Source organism: Aythya marila (assembly GCF_965140915.1).
Source record: "Aythya marila genome assembly, chromosome: 4".
In the NCBI taxonomy this organism is placed as follows: Eukaryota; Metazoa; Chordata; class Aves; order Anseriformes; family Anatidae; genus Aythya; species Aythya marila.
In genome coordinates, this window is record NC_139045.1 from 49,367,407 (window position 1) to 49,385,612 (window position 18,206).

At 41.8% G+C, this 18,206-nt stretch overlaps 1 protein-coding gene and 1 long non-coding RNA gene across 3 annotated transcripts in view; one reads left to right on the plus strand and one right to left on the minus strand.

Annotated features, from left to right (window-relative positions):
- Positions 1–1,456: 1,456 nt before the first annotated feature.
- LOC309877357 lies at positions 1,457–4,012 on the minus strand. 2 transcript variants are annotated; one of them, XR_014317351.1, is made up of 5 exons: positions 3,996–4,012; positions 3,532–3,690; positions 2,719–2,829; positions 2,204–2,319; positions 1,457–1,785 (listed from the first exon to the last, which is right to left on the minus strand). It is a non-coding gene; the product is annotated as an uncharacterized lncRNA (long non-coding RNA). The 2 variants fall into 2 exon arrangements; XR_014317352.1 differs by lacking the exon at positions 3,996–4,012 and adding an exon at positions 3,770–3,943 and having other exon boundaries at positions 1,458–1,785.
- A 5,596-nt stretch (positions 4,013–9,608) lies between these two features.
- USP46 (ubiquitin specific peptidase 46) overlaps positions 9,609–18,206 on the plus strand; it is a 29,821-nt gene continuing 21,223 nt past the window's right edge. Inside the window, exon 1 of the mRNA XM_082759729.1 lies at positions 9,609–9,801. Within this exon, the coding sequence (XP_082615855.1) occupies positions 9,766–9,801 (36 nt within the window). The 5' untranslated portion in view covers positions 9,609–9,765. The remainder of the gene's footprint in view (positions 9,802–18,206) is intronic.

Below are 18,206 nucleotides of genomic sequence, written 5' to 3' on the forward strand. Positions count from 1 at the left end.
TGTCACCAAATACACACCGTGAAGTTGAAAAGTAATGACTGAAAAAACAAGTCTCTGAAAGGGCAAGCACAAAGCCCAACTCAAGCCTTTAAGCCTTCAAATAGGTCCTCCAAGGGCCCTACAGCTACATTACAAATAGAACCTTTAGAGTGCTCAAGTCCTTAATACAGAAAGGAGAGAAATAAATGACTAGTTTTCAGAAGTGAAAACATTTCAGAGCTGTTTCAGCATTGATATTGGAAAAAAAAAGTCAACACTAACAAACTGCAGAGACTCTAGGAGATCTTGATTCTGTTGAGAACCTTGTGGACAGAGCAGCAAATGGAATTTAATGCCAGTGTTTGCATGACTAGTTAATCTGTGAAGGGAAACTCCAACCCTAAGCACCATAGGGTACTTCTACCTCCTTCAGAAAGATCTGAAAGCATAGACAACTCACTGAAATCACCAACCCAAGCTATCAAACAAGATTAATAATTAACAGAACACATTTAGTAACTAATCTGGTGTACAAGTACAGAAGAGAATCAAGAGCTACAAAACCTGTACAGGGCAGAATGGATCCAGAGCATGAAACCATTCACAAAAACTGACTTGACTAAGATTTAGTCCTTGAGCATGATTGGAGAAGATAGAGGTCTATAAGACATCTGACAGCTTGTAGGAAAATGGTCTTTCTCAGGACAGAAATTAAGACATTGTCAGCTTAATATAGATTAAAAATACTTCTGATATACTTGAAATTTAGGTTTCTTTCATTAGTACAGTAGTCCAGAGGAAATGAAAACACTTCAGGTAAGCCTGACAAGCCATGAATAATGGATCACTAAATAATCACCCCATTTAAGATATTTCAGCAAAGAATAACTAGAAATTTTAAGAGTAACTAGAAATATACTTCCTGCTACAATTTTAATTTTAATCTATTCAAGGATATTTAAGAAAGTTTGTATTTAAGGAAGTTTGGCCCTTAACCTGCACTAATTCACTGACCTGCATGTCAATAGAAATGGCTTAAGGTATTTCTAACTGTCTTAAATTCTTCCTTGTACATTCTGCAGAAGCAGTGGCTAGTAACAGAATGCATAGAAATTGCTATTTTAAATTTCATGTTGAAGTCATAATTTTTGGCCTAGGCAATACAAGCTTTCAGTTACTCAACAGTATTGATCCTGCTCTTCACAGATCTTCAGCCTAGTTGCTCTTTACAAGGAATATTGCAGCAGACATTTTCTTTTGTGAATTTTAAATAGGCAGGTAATGGGATTCCTGAAGAGAACACTATTACATCTTCAGCAAGATTGTATCAATCTATTGACCAGTTGAACAGGCAAATTACATACAGCCTAATGAAATAATTCAAAAGTTGGCCAATTCATCTGGATTTTGCATTTTCAATTTTAGAAAACCATGATCAGACATTCAGAAGATTAAGTAAGCCTTTTTAATTTAATTTGTAAGTTAAGTCTTTAAACAGGAAACAGATGAGAGAACTTCAGAACACAAGCTTCCGGTACCATCTTTGTTTTATTTCAATTAATACACAGACAGAAATAAGTTACAAAACTTTAAGAAACTTCAGTTTCAACCAGTAGCTAGATTCCTGTTTGAACAATCATTGAAAATGTGTAGCTGCAGCCATTGCTTATCTCAGTTCCACTTTCAAGACAACAAATCACAGGACAACTGGAGTAATCTCAGGTGAAGTCAGCAGTCATCCACTCAACAAATCATAAATTCATGCTTAGTATCAGTTCTAATCCCTTGCACATGCCGGCTTTCTCTCTATAAAAGAAAAATTTAATTTGCAATCACCATTGTACACACAAAAGGACATATATACAGTTACATTTTAGGATTCAACTGTGCAACCATGCTATGTGAAACTAATCTTCAAGTCAAAGGCATTTCTCAATGCAAATCATGTCATTTGTACAGGACAGGATTTTACATGCCCATACAAGTAGTATAGATCCCAGCTCATAGGACCAGCTTGGTATGAAAAAATGGATCCAATTTCCTCAGATGCTTTCCAATTTAGATTGGCCAGTCTAAAGTCAGTTCTAAAAACTCTCAATTTCCACACAGCTTTCTAGTAGTCTAAGCTAGTGTTTTGTTTAACACTTTCAGGCAGGGAATAATGTAAGCTTTTGTAGGTATAGAATCCTCATAAGCCTTTTTTTTTTTTTTTTACACTACATACCTGAAGACCAAATCAATTTAGAAGCAACTCTCGACTCTAGTTGTTTATCACAAAAGCTCATGAAGTGCATGAAGTGCATTCTAGGTGGTCAAGCAGTACCATCACACTTGAAAACTCTGGAAATATATGATTAACATGGAACAGTTAGATAACATTATCAGATGATGAACTGTCCTACAAGCTATTTTAAATGCACTAGAGTTGATTCAGTAACTTTCTGAAGTTCAGTGGTTTCACATGTTCCTCTCAACATGATCCAAAGAAGAGTTTCAGCCTCACCTCTGGGTTTGAGAGAGAGCTTTTATACCCCTCTGTGTTGGCCACTTAAGACACTGCCAGACTTAAGAGGGCAAAGCTAAAAAGGGGAGTAAATTATACCATTTTTTCTTATTAACCAAGATGACCTGAATTTACCATTTACTCAGAAGAGATTATAACTTACTTGAAGCTTGTCAATCATCAAAAAGCATGATTTAAATTGGTCAGTAACTATCTTTACATTAGAGTGCACTTACCTTCTTAGCAGAAGGTATTATTCATTCCTAAGTAGTTCTGAGCACTGCCTCCAATTTAGGTGTGGTCATCCATATCCAGACTATTTCAAACATGCAATTTCTAAGTGTCCCCTAAATAGCACAAAAAGAAATTATTCCTGTGTAATTTATACAACATGCCTAATTAGACCTTCTTAAAGCCATATTCTAGATCTCAAGAGTCACTTATTTGAAGTTATCAATTAGTATTCAGCACAAAATGTGAATGGTTTAATCCATTGATGTTTTTCTATTCAGATCATTTAAGCTAACAGAACTGTCTTTTTAAATATGCTGCTAAAAAGAAACAGTTTTTAAAGCCTAAATTGCTTTTAGCCTTGACACTACCCTGCAGCTGTTTCTACATTTTAGACTGATCATTACCTGCTAATTTGTTGCTCTTCTGTACCTACTTGCATATACTTTATAACAGGAGCTCACCAGGGATATCAAAAGCTACTGTTGCACCACAGTAGAAGAGGAGACCAAAAACCTAAGCAAGTCCAGCTCTCCTTTTTTGAGAAGCCATTTTATTGAGTCAAGCTCATTAATACCTACTGAATCAACCAAATACTGTAGGTTATCAGAAAAATATCATTTTCTTGATGAAGCCTGTAAAAATATACTGCACTGAATGTGAGTAACACCCTTAAGAGCTCAATTTAGACAGAGGGAACAAATGTATGCTAATACTGATTTTTGTGAAGTCCTGTTAGGACTCAGAGTTGATTTGATTTTGTGGGTCCCTTCCAAGTGGGTGCAATGGATGCCCCTCCACCAGGGCACCCTCCTTACCTACAGACATCTGAAGGGGCGACTCCAGACCCCAGCCCTGGGGGCCCACGGCGCTCAGCCTCCCACCCACACAGGGCACACTGCAGCCTTCAGGAGCTCCCCAAAGGCCCGCCGACACCTCGGGACGCTTTCTGCCGCCATCCTCCCCGTGGCTCGACACTATTGAGGAAAAAGAGAAAGGGGTGAGCGCGGTGGGGGGTGAGGGAGGCGGTGGGGCGGAGGGAGGGGCGGCTTGTGCCTCACGACAGGATGCAGGGCGGAGAGGGAGGCTCCGCGCTGGGTTTTTGTGAGGGAAAAGCGCTCTATCCCCCTGTGTTGACTCCTCGGAGCACCGTCAGGCTCCGAGAGGGCATATGTGAAGGGAAGATACATACGAAGTGAAGATATAAGCGAAGGGAAGACGCGAGGCAGCCCCACCCCAGCCCCCCCCACTCAAGATGGCGACGGGCGGGCACCCACGTTACCGCATCGGTGTCTGGCGGGCAAAGAGGGCAGGCAGCCCTTCCCCGGCCCTTAAATACCGCCCGCCGCTCCCGCGAGACCCCTGTGGTGCTGCCTATTGGTCGAGCCGGCACACGTGACTCGCACGCCCCTCGATAAAAGGCGGCGGGGCGGCAGTAGCTGTTGGCTGGCCCCTCGGGGCGGCCGTCGGAGGGGTGGGTGCTGCTGGTTCCTCTCGGATCCCCCTGCAATAAATGGTGCTGGGCTGTTCCTATCACCTCGCTGCTGCCGTCAGGTAAGCGGCGGGCCCGCGGCCTGGGACGCCAGTGTTCAGTTCGGTCCAAATTAAAGATCTGCAGGTCTCTAGTATGCCTAAACTTAAAGCATCTTTGGTGTGAGGTGGTGGCTGCAGAGCGGTTTTGAGCGGCTCAGTGCAGCTGATCTGTGTAACCCCACAAACCCTGCCTGAGGAGGCTTAGGGTTTGTCTGCAAGGATAGAGAGCTAAGCCTCCAGCCCACACTAATACCCTCACTGGTGTCACAGCACATCACCGATGCCCTCCCTGGCATGTGCAGGTCCCTAGAGCATAGCTGGAGTTCACCCAGCGCTGAGGTGGCCCCAGGCTGCTGCCCTGCAAGGCAGCACACACAGTGTCCTGGCTGGATGCAGGCTGCCCCTGTGCCACCTCAGCCAAGGGGCATGGCTGACTGGCACTGCTAGGAGACTTTATGGTGAGTACAAGCAGGCTAGCATGAGCCATGTGTCAGTAATTCCTAGCAGAGGTAGGAGATGGAGCCATGGCACCTTGGTTCCTGGAGAGTTCTGGACTCAGCAGGAGTCCCAGCTTGGCACACAGTGGGTGTACTGCTGGTATTTCTTACCTTCCTGCCTCAGTGAGAAATGGCACCTCCTGGCTCGTGCTGTGTTGCCACCTGAACAGCACCTACCTGTCAGAGCCTGGGAAGAAAACTACAGTTTGGGCACTATCTCTGAGAGTTTTCTAATCCCTACATTTAAATTACAATCAGCAAATCTAAGCTAGTTGGTTTGATTCATCTTGCAACAGACCACAAGCAGTCACATAGTTACAACTGAGGGATAGTTCTAGATATTTTCTTGTCACTTCTAGTTACTTTTAAAGCAACTATCAATGTGTAGACAGAAAAACACTGTTGCAGATGTTTGTGCCAATACCTATATTGTGAGTACCTCAGGATTCAAAAGAAGTCTTCATGGCTATAGGCAAGACATTCCCTGGGTATGAGCATTTGGAGTCACCTTGCTTCAGGTTATTTCATGCAGAGTTCTCTGCAATGACTTTCTACAGAGAGAAATCAGATCAGCCCTTCATTGTAACGTAGTCAATAAGATGAAGTGGCACCAAGCCTTTACATTTCTACCATCTGTGCCAGTTATCATGAAAGCTTGACCAGCGAACACAAAAGTATTTGGGGGGATGGGACAGTTAAGGACATTTGTTACAAGAACGGTACTTAAGATTCAAGTACCTACATGCTACATTTGTCCCACTCAGGTCACCTCTTGATGAAGTTGAGCCATTGCTTGTTGCCAATGTGAGGGGTCAGCAGGTTCTGCATGTGCCCAGGAAGAACTATCAAGTGCCTGGTCAACCATGTCAGCAGACTTCAGTCTGACTACAAGATGTAGGCAGTCATCAAGAAGAGTGTTTGGAGGCTTGCATTTTTAACTCTGATAAGTGACAGCTGTGGGCCTGTGTTATCTTGTGGATTTAAAGCTGTTTTTTTTTTTTTTTTTTTAAAGTTTGGTGATCTAAATCCAGCTGCTCAGGTCTTGAAGGTTGCTGCTCTACTCCTCAAAGTCTCTTTATGAGATGCATAAATTTAATCTCAAGGCTATTAATAGTTTGATATTTGATACTTTTCTAAGCTATCAGATTTTCATTTGTTCAAAAACATCACACTGAGTTCATTAAAATGCACAATTATCACAAATATTTCATTTCAATTTGACTGTTCTTCACGCTGATATGAAGGAAAATCTTGGATGTGACCATCAGTCTTTGCTGATGATGTCAGTAGCCATCCACATTAAATAGTCAGTAGATTTGGGACCTGACCAAACAGCTTTTTAAAACTTTGTTTTTTTAACAAAAAAGTTGGACAATTTACTTTGTGTATGTATTGCACTGTGTCCAGTGCAATAAGACTGTGCCTTAAAAACAAAAACGGGAACTGTGGGATGCTAACTTAATAGAAGTGTAATTTGATTAATTTATGCCACAATTTACATAAAATGAAAGGGCTATTTTAAATTCATACTCAAAATAGACTAAGTGCCACTTTCAGCCTGTGTACTGTCAAAATAGCCTTTGTGGTTTGTTCTCAGTGTGTATGTTAGTTAAAATTAGAACCTGTAGAATAGAACAAAAATAATAAATAAAGTCTTTAGAGAAGAGGAGGGCAAATCAGACTTGTTATTTCCTTTCCAGAGGCAGAAATAATACATTTCTGTTATTTTTCCTCAGTGAGTCTTTTCTTGTTTGGTAAATTACCTCCATGGCTAGAAGATTTGGTCATCTCTTTCTAGGCAATACTTAAGGATTAAGAATCAAACAGTGTTTTTCCAACTGAAAGCCCATTTTGTATAGCCAAGGAAAATGCCAGTAAAGTTTGCTGGTGAACTTGCTGAAGTACCTTATAAAAAGGCCATTCTACAAGCACCTGTACCATATGGAAACACATGGCAATATTTTAAATTGAGTAGTGTGTCAGGGAAGATGAATACTTGGTAAATCAATAAACAAATAGCCTAATATATAGAAGTTCTCTTGTTGTTGTTGTTCAAGGCTCCTAATACATCTTTTTTTTTTTTTTTTTGAAATGCCATTTAGCAGAAGAAAAAAAAAAAGAGGAAGATATTGTGAGATAATCACACCTCTAGGCCATTATTGAGCAACAAACTGACTGTAAAGGCCTCAACTGCCTGCTTGTAAATTAAGTTGTTTAATGGTTATGACTGTAGAACTGTGAACTATTAGCTTATTTTGTCTACTCAATAGGCTTCTGGTGTATTTGCATCTCTTTTGCTGTTTTTGGACCTCTGAATCTAATATTTAATGGCAAAAAAAAAAAAGTCAGATACTGTAAAAGTGTGTTTTCTTCTGTAAAAAGAATTTTTGAGAAAAGGGAAGGGAGAGTACTCCCTCTCCGCCAGCTGGTATAATGTTTATATTAGCAAAGGTAGGCTAGATTCACAGATGAATTTAACGTAAACTTCCATCTTCTATGCTTTATACTCAGTAGGTAACAATATGACTTGCTGAGATTCTGTAGATAATGATTACCGTGTTTAAAATTAAAAACAAAAACTCATAATTTGAAGAAATTGGTAGAAGCAGCTGTAAAGCTGATAGTGTCTTGAAGAAGAAAGGGCCACTTTTCTAGACTAAGGGCCACTCCAGACCCCCCTGCCCTCATACACACATTTTCCTTGCACAGCCATGATTTTTTTTTTTTTTTTGTGGGACTACAACCTGCTCTTATCATTAGAACTTCAGAAGCAGAGTGGCTTCTGTTGACCTGCTGTGAAGCAGGCACCATAGCCTCAGTCCACGGGCTGCAAGCTGGCATTTGGCACAGTACTGAAGTTCCCAATCTGTTCTGCAATGGGGGCCAAGCTGCATGGAAAATTTCTGTTTGTAACATTAGGAAGGGACTGTCATGAGATTTACTACTGTCTTTTTTTTTCTTTTTTTCTATAGGAAAGAACAATTGTTTTACTTTTCAAATGGCCCCAACGCATATGAATTCCTATTAGTTTGACAGTCCCAAGAGCTGCTCTTTCCCACTGAAGGTAATGCTGAGCTATACTAAAAGCTGATGGTGTTATGTAGCCCAAATAAGGTCAAAATGATTTTGCCTAATATTTACACAAAGTATACTGTCTTGCCTTGCAGAAAAATATGAGAAACCCAGACATTTTCTGTATTTTCAAGAATAAAGACTCTATACTATAAGAACAAGTGGCACTGAAGTTTCTTTTTCTCAACTGAAATCAACGTAAAAATTATGGTCTCAGTATTCTGAAGGGTTTGTAATGTATCTGTCCTCATTTGTTCACACTCAGTCAACTCACTGAATTTTTTGTTGCCTATTTTCTTTGTAAATTAAGATAATAACTTGCCACCCAGTAATTTGACAAGTCTGAGTGAATGTTTGCATAGTCTGAGACCTTCAGATGGAAAGTGTTAGCAAAGTCCAAGCCTCGGCTAGCCAAAGAGGATATTTACAGTAGGTACTGATATTATGTAATAAAATAAGTTCACAGAATCACAGCTGAAGTGTATAACCGATTGAGACAAAGACTGATCCAGAAGTAAATGCAGAAGGCATTTTTTGACCTTTCAACAGAAATTATATAAGCGCTCTCAGGTTATAAATAGCCCTTTGTTTTCCCTCTTTGTTTAACACTCTGAAGAAACACAGGGTTAGTTGTTTGTTATGAAGAGAGAGGGCAATGCTGTAGAGTGGAAACAATTGTTCACTGTTCTTTATTTATACAGTTCCTATAGTGTTTGCAGCTAGCATTTGCTGCTTTACTTAGCACTTTATTTTCAAAAAGCTACGGAAATAAACTTTCTAGTCCTGGAAGTGACAACAGCAGCAGAATACCAAAGCACTCACCCCCATTTCAAGTGAGAAAGTTTCTTTTTTCCTGGCTGGATCTGTGGCTGAAGAGCAAAAAATTGGTGCTAAATGATCATTAAACTGGCACATTTCCTACTTTTATTATGAATCCTCTAATATGGGGTGAAATTATGATGTTCTAGCATGACAAATTGGAAAGTGTAGCCAAGCACAAGTGTGCCATGTTGCCGGGTGCTGTTAGGAGCTGAGGTGCTTACACAAAAGTTAGCAGCTCTCTCTCTGAATGATTTCCTCAGCACAGGCAGGAACACTGTGCGGGCTTTAAGCTTCTGCTGGAAACAGCGATGTTTTGAAGGAAAAGAGGAATTCTAGGAGGCAGTGTCCTAGGTGAGTGCCATACGTCTCCAAATTTGCTGTGTGGCCACAAGTTAGATAACTAACATCCTCTTACCTCTTGTCATGAGTGTAGGTTTGATGCTATCATACTTCTTAATACACTCAGACCTTGGAGAACAGCATGGGCTTTTAGTTATTGGAGTGGAGAGGAACTGAGACATGATCAGCGCTGTATAAATGCCTTGCAAAGTAACCTTGTGAGCAAGCACTTCAGCAGTGACACACCTCACGGTATGGCCATGGTACATGTACAACTTCTGTGCCGGTGCCCGCTGGCTGCGGGAAGGCACCAAGTTTTGGAGCCTGCAGGTCCCGGGGCTGTCACTTCCCCGGCCGTGCCCCGACTCTGCCTTCACTCCCCCACGCTGCTGCCTGCCGCTGAGCCTTCCCCTCCCCTCCCAGCGGACCATGGAGCGCCGGGCGAGGAGGAGGAGGAGGAGGAAGGGCGAGCTCGGCGCAGAGGCGCGGCAGAGGCGGGAGGAGCGGGGATGCGGCTGCCGGAGCCGCGCTGCTGAAGCCGCCGGCCCGGGGGGAAAAGCAGGGGGCAGGCAGGGGACAGGCAGGTCCTTCCCTCCCCCGGGGGCACTGGGGGTGCCCGGGCCGGCCCATCCCCTCCCCTCCCCTCCTCTCGCCTTTCTTTCTGCCGGAGCCCAAGCTCTGCTGCCGCTGCCGCCGCCCCCTCTGCCTCCGTGCGCTGCTGGCACCATGAGCGGGGCCGTTTTCACCTCGTAAAGATGGCGCTGCGGGATCGCTGCAACCTTTAGCCCGATGACTGTCAGAAACATCGCCTCCATCTGTAATATGGTGAGTGCGGCGGGCGGGGGGCAGGCCCCGCTGGGGCCGGACCGGGGGGTGTCCCCCCCGCAACCCGACGGGGGGGGCGGGCAGGACCTGCCCCGGGACCTGCCCGGGCTGCGGGGGCCGCCCGAGAGCCGCCGTGTCCCGGGAGGCCCGGGGGTGCCCCCCCGGACACGCGTTGGAGGGGGAGCCGCAGCCTGCCCTCCCCCTTTCGGCCCTAATAGCGCTGCTGGGGAGCCACCTGATCGTCTCCGAGCCCACCACAACTCAGTCACCCCTTTTGATCCTCTCAGCCAGGCGCCCCGTGGTCTCCTGCGGGCAGGAGGAGGCAGAAAACGAGGATGGTTTGGTGCCCCATAGCAGGCTGTGGGGTCGGGATGCATCAAGGAAGCCTTTTGAGCTGACATCAGGGCTCTTCTGGTGCTGCAGGAAGCACTTAGCTTTCTCCAAATCAGCCTAGGTAATCAGGAGGGAACACGGAAACATCCCTCATCTGGTTTGTTTTGCTCAGACTTCGTCACTTTCACCCCCAAGGAAGAGCTGACAGGACAACTTCACTGAGCTTCCGTCCGATTTCAGTCCCTGCTTTAAAAACTTGGAGCATCTGATTGGTTTTAGATTTTCAAAACTTTTTGGCGGGGGGGACAGCGTAAAGTTTGTCAGTCAAACATCCACCAGCACGGTGAGACTGTCATAAACTTCCCAGAGACATGGGTGAGCGCTACGCACACCAACGCAAGCAGAAGAGAAGCCGATTTCTGCACGCCTTGCTGTTTTAGTCTGTATTTTCCCCCCTTATTTCCAGGTTCTTCAAGAGCAGCTCCATGCAGTTGCCAGCTTCCCCCCATGTGGTGCCCCAGCACGCCCTGTGCTAGTGATGCCACACGTGGCATTCGCCTGCCCTGGAGAACAGAGCCTACCTCTAGGGTAAGGCGACGGGCACAGCCCCAGAGGGGTCAGCAGCAGTGGTCTGGGGGAGAGAGTGCAGATCATGAGCCCGCTCCCTTTCTATATCAATGTCAAATTTTCATTCTTAACAACCTCCAGTCCTGTGGGCCAGTGATACTGCAAAGAAAGGCTTAAGAAACTGCAGTACCGAGGAGACAACCTGAGCTCGCTCACCTTCCTCTTGGGGCAGGCTCCAGTTTTATGGCTGATGAATGGTGGCTGGGACGCCCTGCAGACCATGTGGAAGAGCACCGCATGAAGGGCAGCTGGAGACTGTTAGATGGTCGTAAGCCTTTAGCATTGGCATAAAGTACCAGGAACTCCATGATTTCCCTCTTAGGCTTCAGGCATGCCCTTGGATACAGTCAGCTTCTCCCAGAGCCTGAGCAAACAGAGTGAAACTGGCGGGGTTGTTCTAGTGGTGTGCTGCTCAGCCCTCACTGCCACCATATCCCGCAACAGAGACATCTGAGAAATGGGGAGACCAAAGGGAAGAGTTAGAGTCTCAGGCAAAAAATGCACACAAGGGCTCATAGTTCAAGACAATTCTGGCTCGTGGCACTGGTACTGTGACAGAGGGTGAAGTTGGTTTAACAGCAATGATGCTCTAAAGTCGCATGCTCCTTGGGTTCTGTGCACTTAGCTTTCAGAGGTGTTGTGTTCTGCTGGTCACATTTAGTCTTTTCTGCATAATCCATAGGGTTATGGAGTCCTCTTAGGAAAAAAAAGCTGAGATATTCAGCAAGTTACAGGAATTTGGGCCTTGAAGATTAAACTGTTGGAAGTTTTGGCAACACTGCGTTATGGCTCCTCTCAAGATGAGCCCACTTAGATGCAGTGGTGGACTTGAATCCAAAGGACTATAGGAGGAGCTGTGATGACCCTCCATAAGAATGGGATTTTGGAAGGTTAGAGTTATATAAGCAAACCTTTTGTTTGTGTAAAACCATATATTTGCAGTGCTACTTTGATTTAAGGCATCTGTTGAAGTTTACCAGTCAGAGATGTTAATTTCCAGATCTTGTTCCTGTAGCATAACATGCTTGAAGAACTGATCTGTGGCCTAAGAAATAGGCAGCATGTTAGGATGTGTTTATTATTTAACTGACTGCCTGAAGTCTAGAATTTGTTCTGCTGGGGTGGAGGTGGGACGAAGGCTCGCCTGCCTGAAGGAACTGGTGGTGGCACTCACATGTGGGCTCGGTGGCCACCCTCACTGAAAATGGAGATCTAGCTCCCGAGATGCTCCCCTTGCCTTGCAGACACTGGGAGCGTTCATCCACTGGGCCTGTCCACTGGGCTGGCCACAGCAGGAGGCTTACAGCAGGCAACCAGCAGCTTTTAGGTAGGACAGGTGCAGCAGATGTGAAGAAGCATAAGATACATTGAAGAAACCCTGTTAGAAGGAATATCAGCACCCAGTGCCATGTAGCCCTTGTAGGCTCCAGGCATAAACTAGGGATGTGTTTTTAGCCCCTATTACATTGTAATCCTCTTTGGCATTGTTTTTGTGAGATAACCCAGAAAGCTCAAGTACAGAATGCTGGTTCAGAACTAGAGAGGCATGCTGTCATTTTAAGATTGCTGCTTACCAAAATCCCCTGCAGTATGCTTCTCTGTTTATGAGCTTTTGATACAGCCTCGAGTTCTGAGTTAAGCTCGTGTGGCAGCTGTGGCCTGGGGAACATTGCTGTTACAGGCAGTGAACAACATCTAACCATTTCATAAAGTACTGACATTTTTACAGAGATGGCTAACAAGCCCCGTGGACAATGTTTCTCCTAAATGGCTTTTAGTGTTCTGCTGAAAATAGATATTAATTTTCCCTTTTGTAATTTTGTAATAGTACTTCAAATAATCTTATCTGCCTTTCAGAGTGCTCTATCAATTTGATGAATAGCACATTTTAAACACACTCAGATCTCTGCTGCTTCATAATATTTGAGATGCCTCACAGTTGCTCCTGTTTTATAGGCATCGTTTGACAAAAAATGCTGTAGTTTCTCTCATCGCTTTTCTTCTTTATTAATTGGGCTTTCATGTCGCAAGCTCTTCTCATAGTCTTTATGAGTTTCATAACAATTGGTGATTTTCTTCAGGTTCTAGCACCAGGATTATGTGAATACCTGCAACTTTCAGCCTCTGTTTTTAAAAACAACAACAACAAAAAGTTTCTAACTATCCTACAAATGAGCTGTAGAGAAAACCATAAAAACCCAAGAGTCTTTACATTCAGGAAGCAAATAGAAATAACTCTGCTTGTTGTTGTTGTTGTTTGTTTGTTTTAACGTCATGCTTTTAGAAATTCATTGCTGGATATGTTTGAATACGGGGCACTGCCAGAATGAGGTATCAAACTGCTAACACGGATCTGGAAAATGCTTTAGACCAAAAAAATAAGACAATACTCTAAAATAGATTCTGCTTCATACAATAATAGTGTTCTTGGATTACAGAATTGATGACTTTTAACTGGATTTATTCATTTGGACAACTCATGGCGTATATTTCTTCATGACTTTTAAAGCTGCTTCTCACTGAGATTAAGGCAGAATAATAACTGTCAAGATGGTAAAACGGCTACCTGAAGATGTATGTGGATTGATAAAGGAAAATAGTTTTTACATCTGAAAATATTAGTTACAGGCAGTTCAAGCAATGCCATTTTAGAAATAATCTCAAGAGAGCACAATTTCAGTACGACATACAGAAAATATAGAAATGAAAGCAAAGGATGCGAAGGCAGCCATTACTGGATAGTGTATGCTGGGGTTATTTGACTGTTAATGACCTAATAATAAATTCACCCAAACTGTCCTGGGACAATAAATAAAGTTCCTGACTGTCCTTTGAAATTCCATTTGGTATACCCGTGTTATTTCTGGCCTACATCTGTCTAATCTGAAGACTTCCAGCAATGGTGACTACATCACCTCTCTGGGCAGTCTGTCCCAACGCTTCAATGCCCTTATGGGTAAAGTGTTCCCCAATGTCTTACTTGAATTTACATTACCATAATAGGAGCTTCGTACTTCTCATCTTGTCCACCCTTGAGGTCAAGAACAGACTAATGCATTTCTCTAACAAACTTTATGTACTTGAAAACGTTCTTATGCCCTGCCTCAATCTTGTTTGTCTTGTGCAACACAACCCTGTTCAACACTTTCATACAGGTTCAGTTTTCTCTAGGATTAAGTTCTCCATTTTTACTGCCCTTTTTTGGACTCTCTCCAATTATCTTTGTCTTTGTTGAAACCTGGCACCAAACCTGGACCCAAGGTGCTGTCTGAAGTCTTACCAGTGACAAGTTAAACAGGAAAGTTACTTCAAGTACTTTGAAGGCTCCCGTCTGTAAAAAATTTCATTGTTATGTCTACATATTTATTTTTATTTTTAAATAGTACAGCGTGGTTGATGCTCTTCATTTATGTGATAGTCTCCAGACACTGCTGTTTGTTTGTTTGTTTGCTTGTTTTCAAAAACTACTAGTTTAGCTCCCATTCTGTTCAGGTGATTCATCTCTTGTGTGCAGAATCTGATACTCGTCTTAGCTGAATTTCAACCATTTCCAGAGCATTTCTCTAATATGTGAAAAATCATTTTGAATTCTAAGCCTGCCATCCAACATACCTGCAACCCTCATAATTCATGTTATATTGATATTTAATGAAGATACTCTGTCTTTTGTCCTCCAGGTTATCAAAGAGACTGGTGCAGCTGTGATGAAGTCTAGAAGGTGCCTTGCCCTTAAAATGCTCTGAGGCACCGCATGTCATCTGGGTGGCCCAGCCAAAAGTGCTGGTGAAGAAATTATAGGCTGTAGGAAAACCTCAGGCTCTTTTTCACTTGTGAGGCCATGTTGAGGTTTTGTGTTCTTCAGAAGAAGGAAAATGGAGAAAAAAAAAAGTTACTGCTACTCATTCCAGGAAAAACCTGAATGCCCCCAATCCAAGAACAAACTGGATATGGAGACAGGCTCATGAGAGCATACTGAGTTGCAGTTTGGTAAATGTTGCCTAATTATGGAAACTTTAAAGGTCAATATTTAAAAAAAAAAAAATCACTTATGGATTTAAATATTGAACTTGGAGCATTTCACTAGAAGCTCATATCCAATACTTGCTCTTTAAGTATATAAGACTGAGTGCCTTAAAATCATTTAAATGTTAAATCACAAAATATTTAAGTGATTTAGGATTTGGGGCCTCATTTTTTTCTGTTTCTTGGTAACAACACAGTGAAAGAGCTGAAGTTATTTATGGTAGATGCAATATAAGCATCTGTGATTAGAGATAATTCAGTTTATCCAGCAAAAAATGAATTTGATGCCTCCGTTCATGCTCTTATTATTTGTCTTAAAGAACAGAATACTCCAAGGAAAAATGCATAAAGGCAATTTATTTAGGTACATTGTTTTAAAACACGTTTCTTTCAAAAATATGGTCATACAATGCTTTTTAAGTCAGTCATTATCCTTTTACTATTTACTATGATCCCCTCTCTTTTTCATAGAACCCTCTCTTTCCACTTTTATCTCTTGGCAACGACAACTCAAAATAGCTGTGCCAGTGGAACAATTAAACATTTCTTTAGGGGAAAAAAGCAGCGAATCTGGTTCAATTATTTTGTGCTACTTAAACTTAAAAAAAAAAATACAAAAAAATGTTGGAGTTGGCATTTAATATCTATGAAGGAGGTGTTTTTTTCCAATTACTCACATATATATGGCTTGGTGTAATCTCTCACACTCTTACTCTTTTTGTGTTGCTTCTGGGAGACAAGTTTGGATTTTCTTTACTGTTGCTTCTTCTTTCCAGTTACCCATCCTTGCCATGTGTTGGTCAGGAGGACTTCCGCATCTTTCTTTCCCTTCCTTTTCCCTTCCCTCCCATATGCTGTGCCTTCCAAAATGCTGAAACTCAGGCTGCCTGGCCCTGAAGCTATTTCTATTTTTATTCTATTTTCTGCCAGTCCCAACATCACCCTTAATTTTTTTTTAAGGCTGTAGCTTCTCCCTTTAGGAGACAACTCTGTTTCTAGCACTTTGCTCAAATACCAAAAAAAAAGAATATCTACTTCACAGCTGTGTATGATCTGAAGCTCCTTTTTGCCATCTTCTTCCATTGACCTCTTGTTCTTTATACATTTATTAAATCTCTGTTTTATTAGTTCAACATCTATGTGTTTTTCTTATATTTTTTAGATTTTCTTGTGAACAAGATATTTCCTGTTCTTTCTTATCTGAATTTTCTTGTTTGACGGTCACGTATGTTTCTGTTTATTGGGTGAATACATATTTAATAGCTTTTCTACAGGTGACAAAGGAAACCTCCTAATTTCTTTGTAGCATTCCTTTACCTTTAATTAAGCACATACAGCATTTCTAGAAAGTTAGTGCTGTATTTAGAGCTCTATCACCATACGAAGTCAAGTCTGATTTGCTGTCTTCTGGTAAGCAGTAGCTTTCGTTTTGGCCCTATCCCATTTCTCATCCTCCATAGAATAACAATATTTAGCTTATTTTGCTACACGTGATTTAATGATTTAAGCTTATGTGTTTTTTTTTGTTTGTTTTTCCCTCCTGCACTATTATTTTGTATACATGCTGACATGCAAAGGAATGGGAGTGTTTTGTTTTGTTTTTTTTTACTTAATCTGCTTCATGTGATGCAAACATTATCAACATTATTATCAACATTATTAATGTTGCTCTTAGCAACATTATCAGAAATTTCAGTTGAAATGAAAACTGCTAGACTTATCCGTAGGAAAGCCTACAGCAAAACAGCAAGAAGGAGAATAAGTAGGTCATATGGCCAGAACGTTTTTGGAATGATGCTATGGTAGAGATCTTGGTTTAGCCCAGACTGACCCATGCTTGGTTATGTCTCCAGCTGTACATCTTCGCCATTGCATAAGGTCTAAATGCTGGTTGCTGAATTATGTGACAAAGCTGCAGAGAAATCAAGGATCACTAACACCACAGAGTGTGTAGTAGGAGTTTCTATGTTGACCTACTTCTCATTCTCATAAGTTCTGGCTACTGCAGTCACTTTCTTGCATTCCCTTCATTCGTGTATTATTTAAGAAGCAGTTATACCTCTCTTTTATCTCTATACCAAGATATGAATTTATGTAATAGTTGCAGATCTTGGTTCATTGGCATATTTATGTGGTTTCTCTCCCAGTGGCTGCACTGCCACTCTTACCATTTTTATGAAACTACTGTAGATTCAGCAGTGGGAGGATATTTCTCCTACCTGAAGCACAGAATTTTTTATTAAACCATAGAGAATGGATTGCATTAAAAAAAATGTTTGAGCAGGTTTTCACTAGCCAAAGTGACTAAAATGACTTGCTAGGACTGGGAACAAGGACAGTCGTGCTCAAAAGCCACATTAAATAGTTATGGTTGATTATTGCTCTAGACCGACCACAACAGTCTAACATGTTTTTTATATTTCATGTGGTGAGTTTAAACTGACTCCTGTATCACATTTAACACGTCTCTAATAAAATTTTTTGCAGTTTAAACCTGGCTTGGGTGCATAGTTTCTGGTATACATACTTTAGTTGGAAAATTTCCAGCCATTCCTTATGCTATCATGTCAACTGCTTTTTGAGGAGCCTTCATACACAAAATGTAATATATAGAAGTTAATGTTGAGTGGTGAGGTTTGAGTTTATTAAAAAATCTCTAGTTTTATTTTTCTCCATGCAATAAATATATCCTGCTTCGAAGTATTAGGTCTCTGTGCTTGTTAACTCTTTCCCTGATCTTCTTTTTCTGTAAATTTTATCTTTTTGGACACCTTAGAATAAACCAGGCTGAAATTGCCCTTGATATAAGAAGGCATGACTCCTGGTGAAGTCAGTGGGATTTCTATCAACTTACCCAAAGACTGAATTTAGCCTCCCTGTTTCACTGGGAGAAACAGAACAGTGCTTCATTGTATATTTGCAAGAGCCAAGGCCTGGTCTTGCAGAGCAAGCTCTATGATATAAGCTGTTAGACAGCACATGTTGTTTCAACAGTATGTACTTGGGAACTTTCTTTGCAATCTATAGATTTTGTATGAAGATCAGTTAGTGCTCCTCATGGACTTGTTTAGTTTGCAGTGATAATTTTGTTTGGTAAATCCTGATTCTTGGTGTTCCTCACAATATGTTCAAGATGATTTAAATGCTAGAAAAGATTTGTCAAACCCAGCTGGCGTCCTCTGAAGTAAGAAACCCGGCCCTGGAGAAAAGTAAATGGGTAACGTAGGAGCAACTGGTTAGCAGAGCAGTTGCATTCTGCTTGTCTAACAGCATACACTAACCTGCAATTTATAAAAGAGTAGGCGGTTACTTTTAAGAGGCAATTATTTCCCACAATTTCTAGAAGGGGATTTTTTTTTAAGCATGGAAAAATCTTCCTGCAAAACTGAAAAAAAACAACCATCCATTATATTCTTATTTTA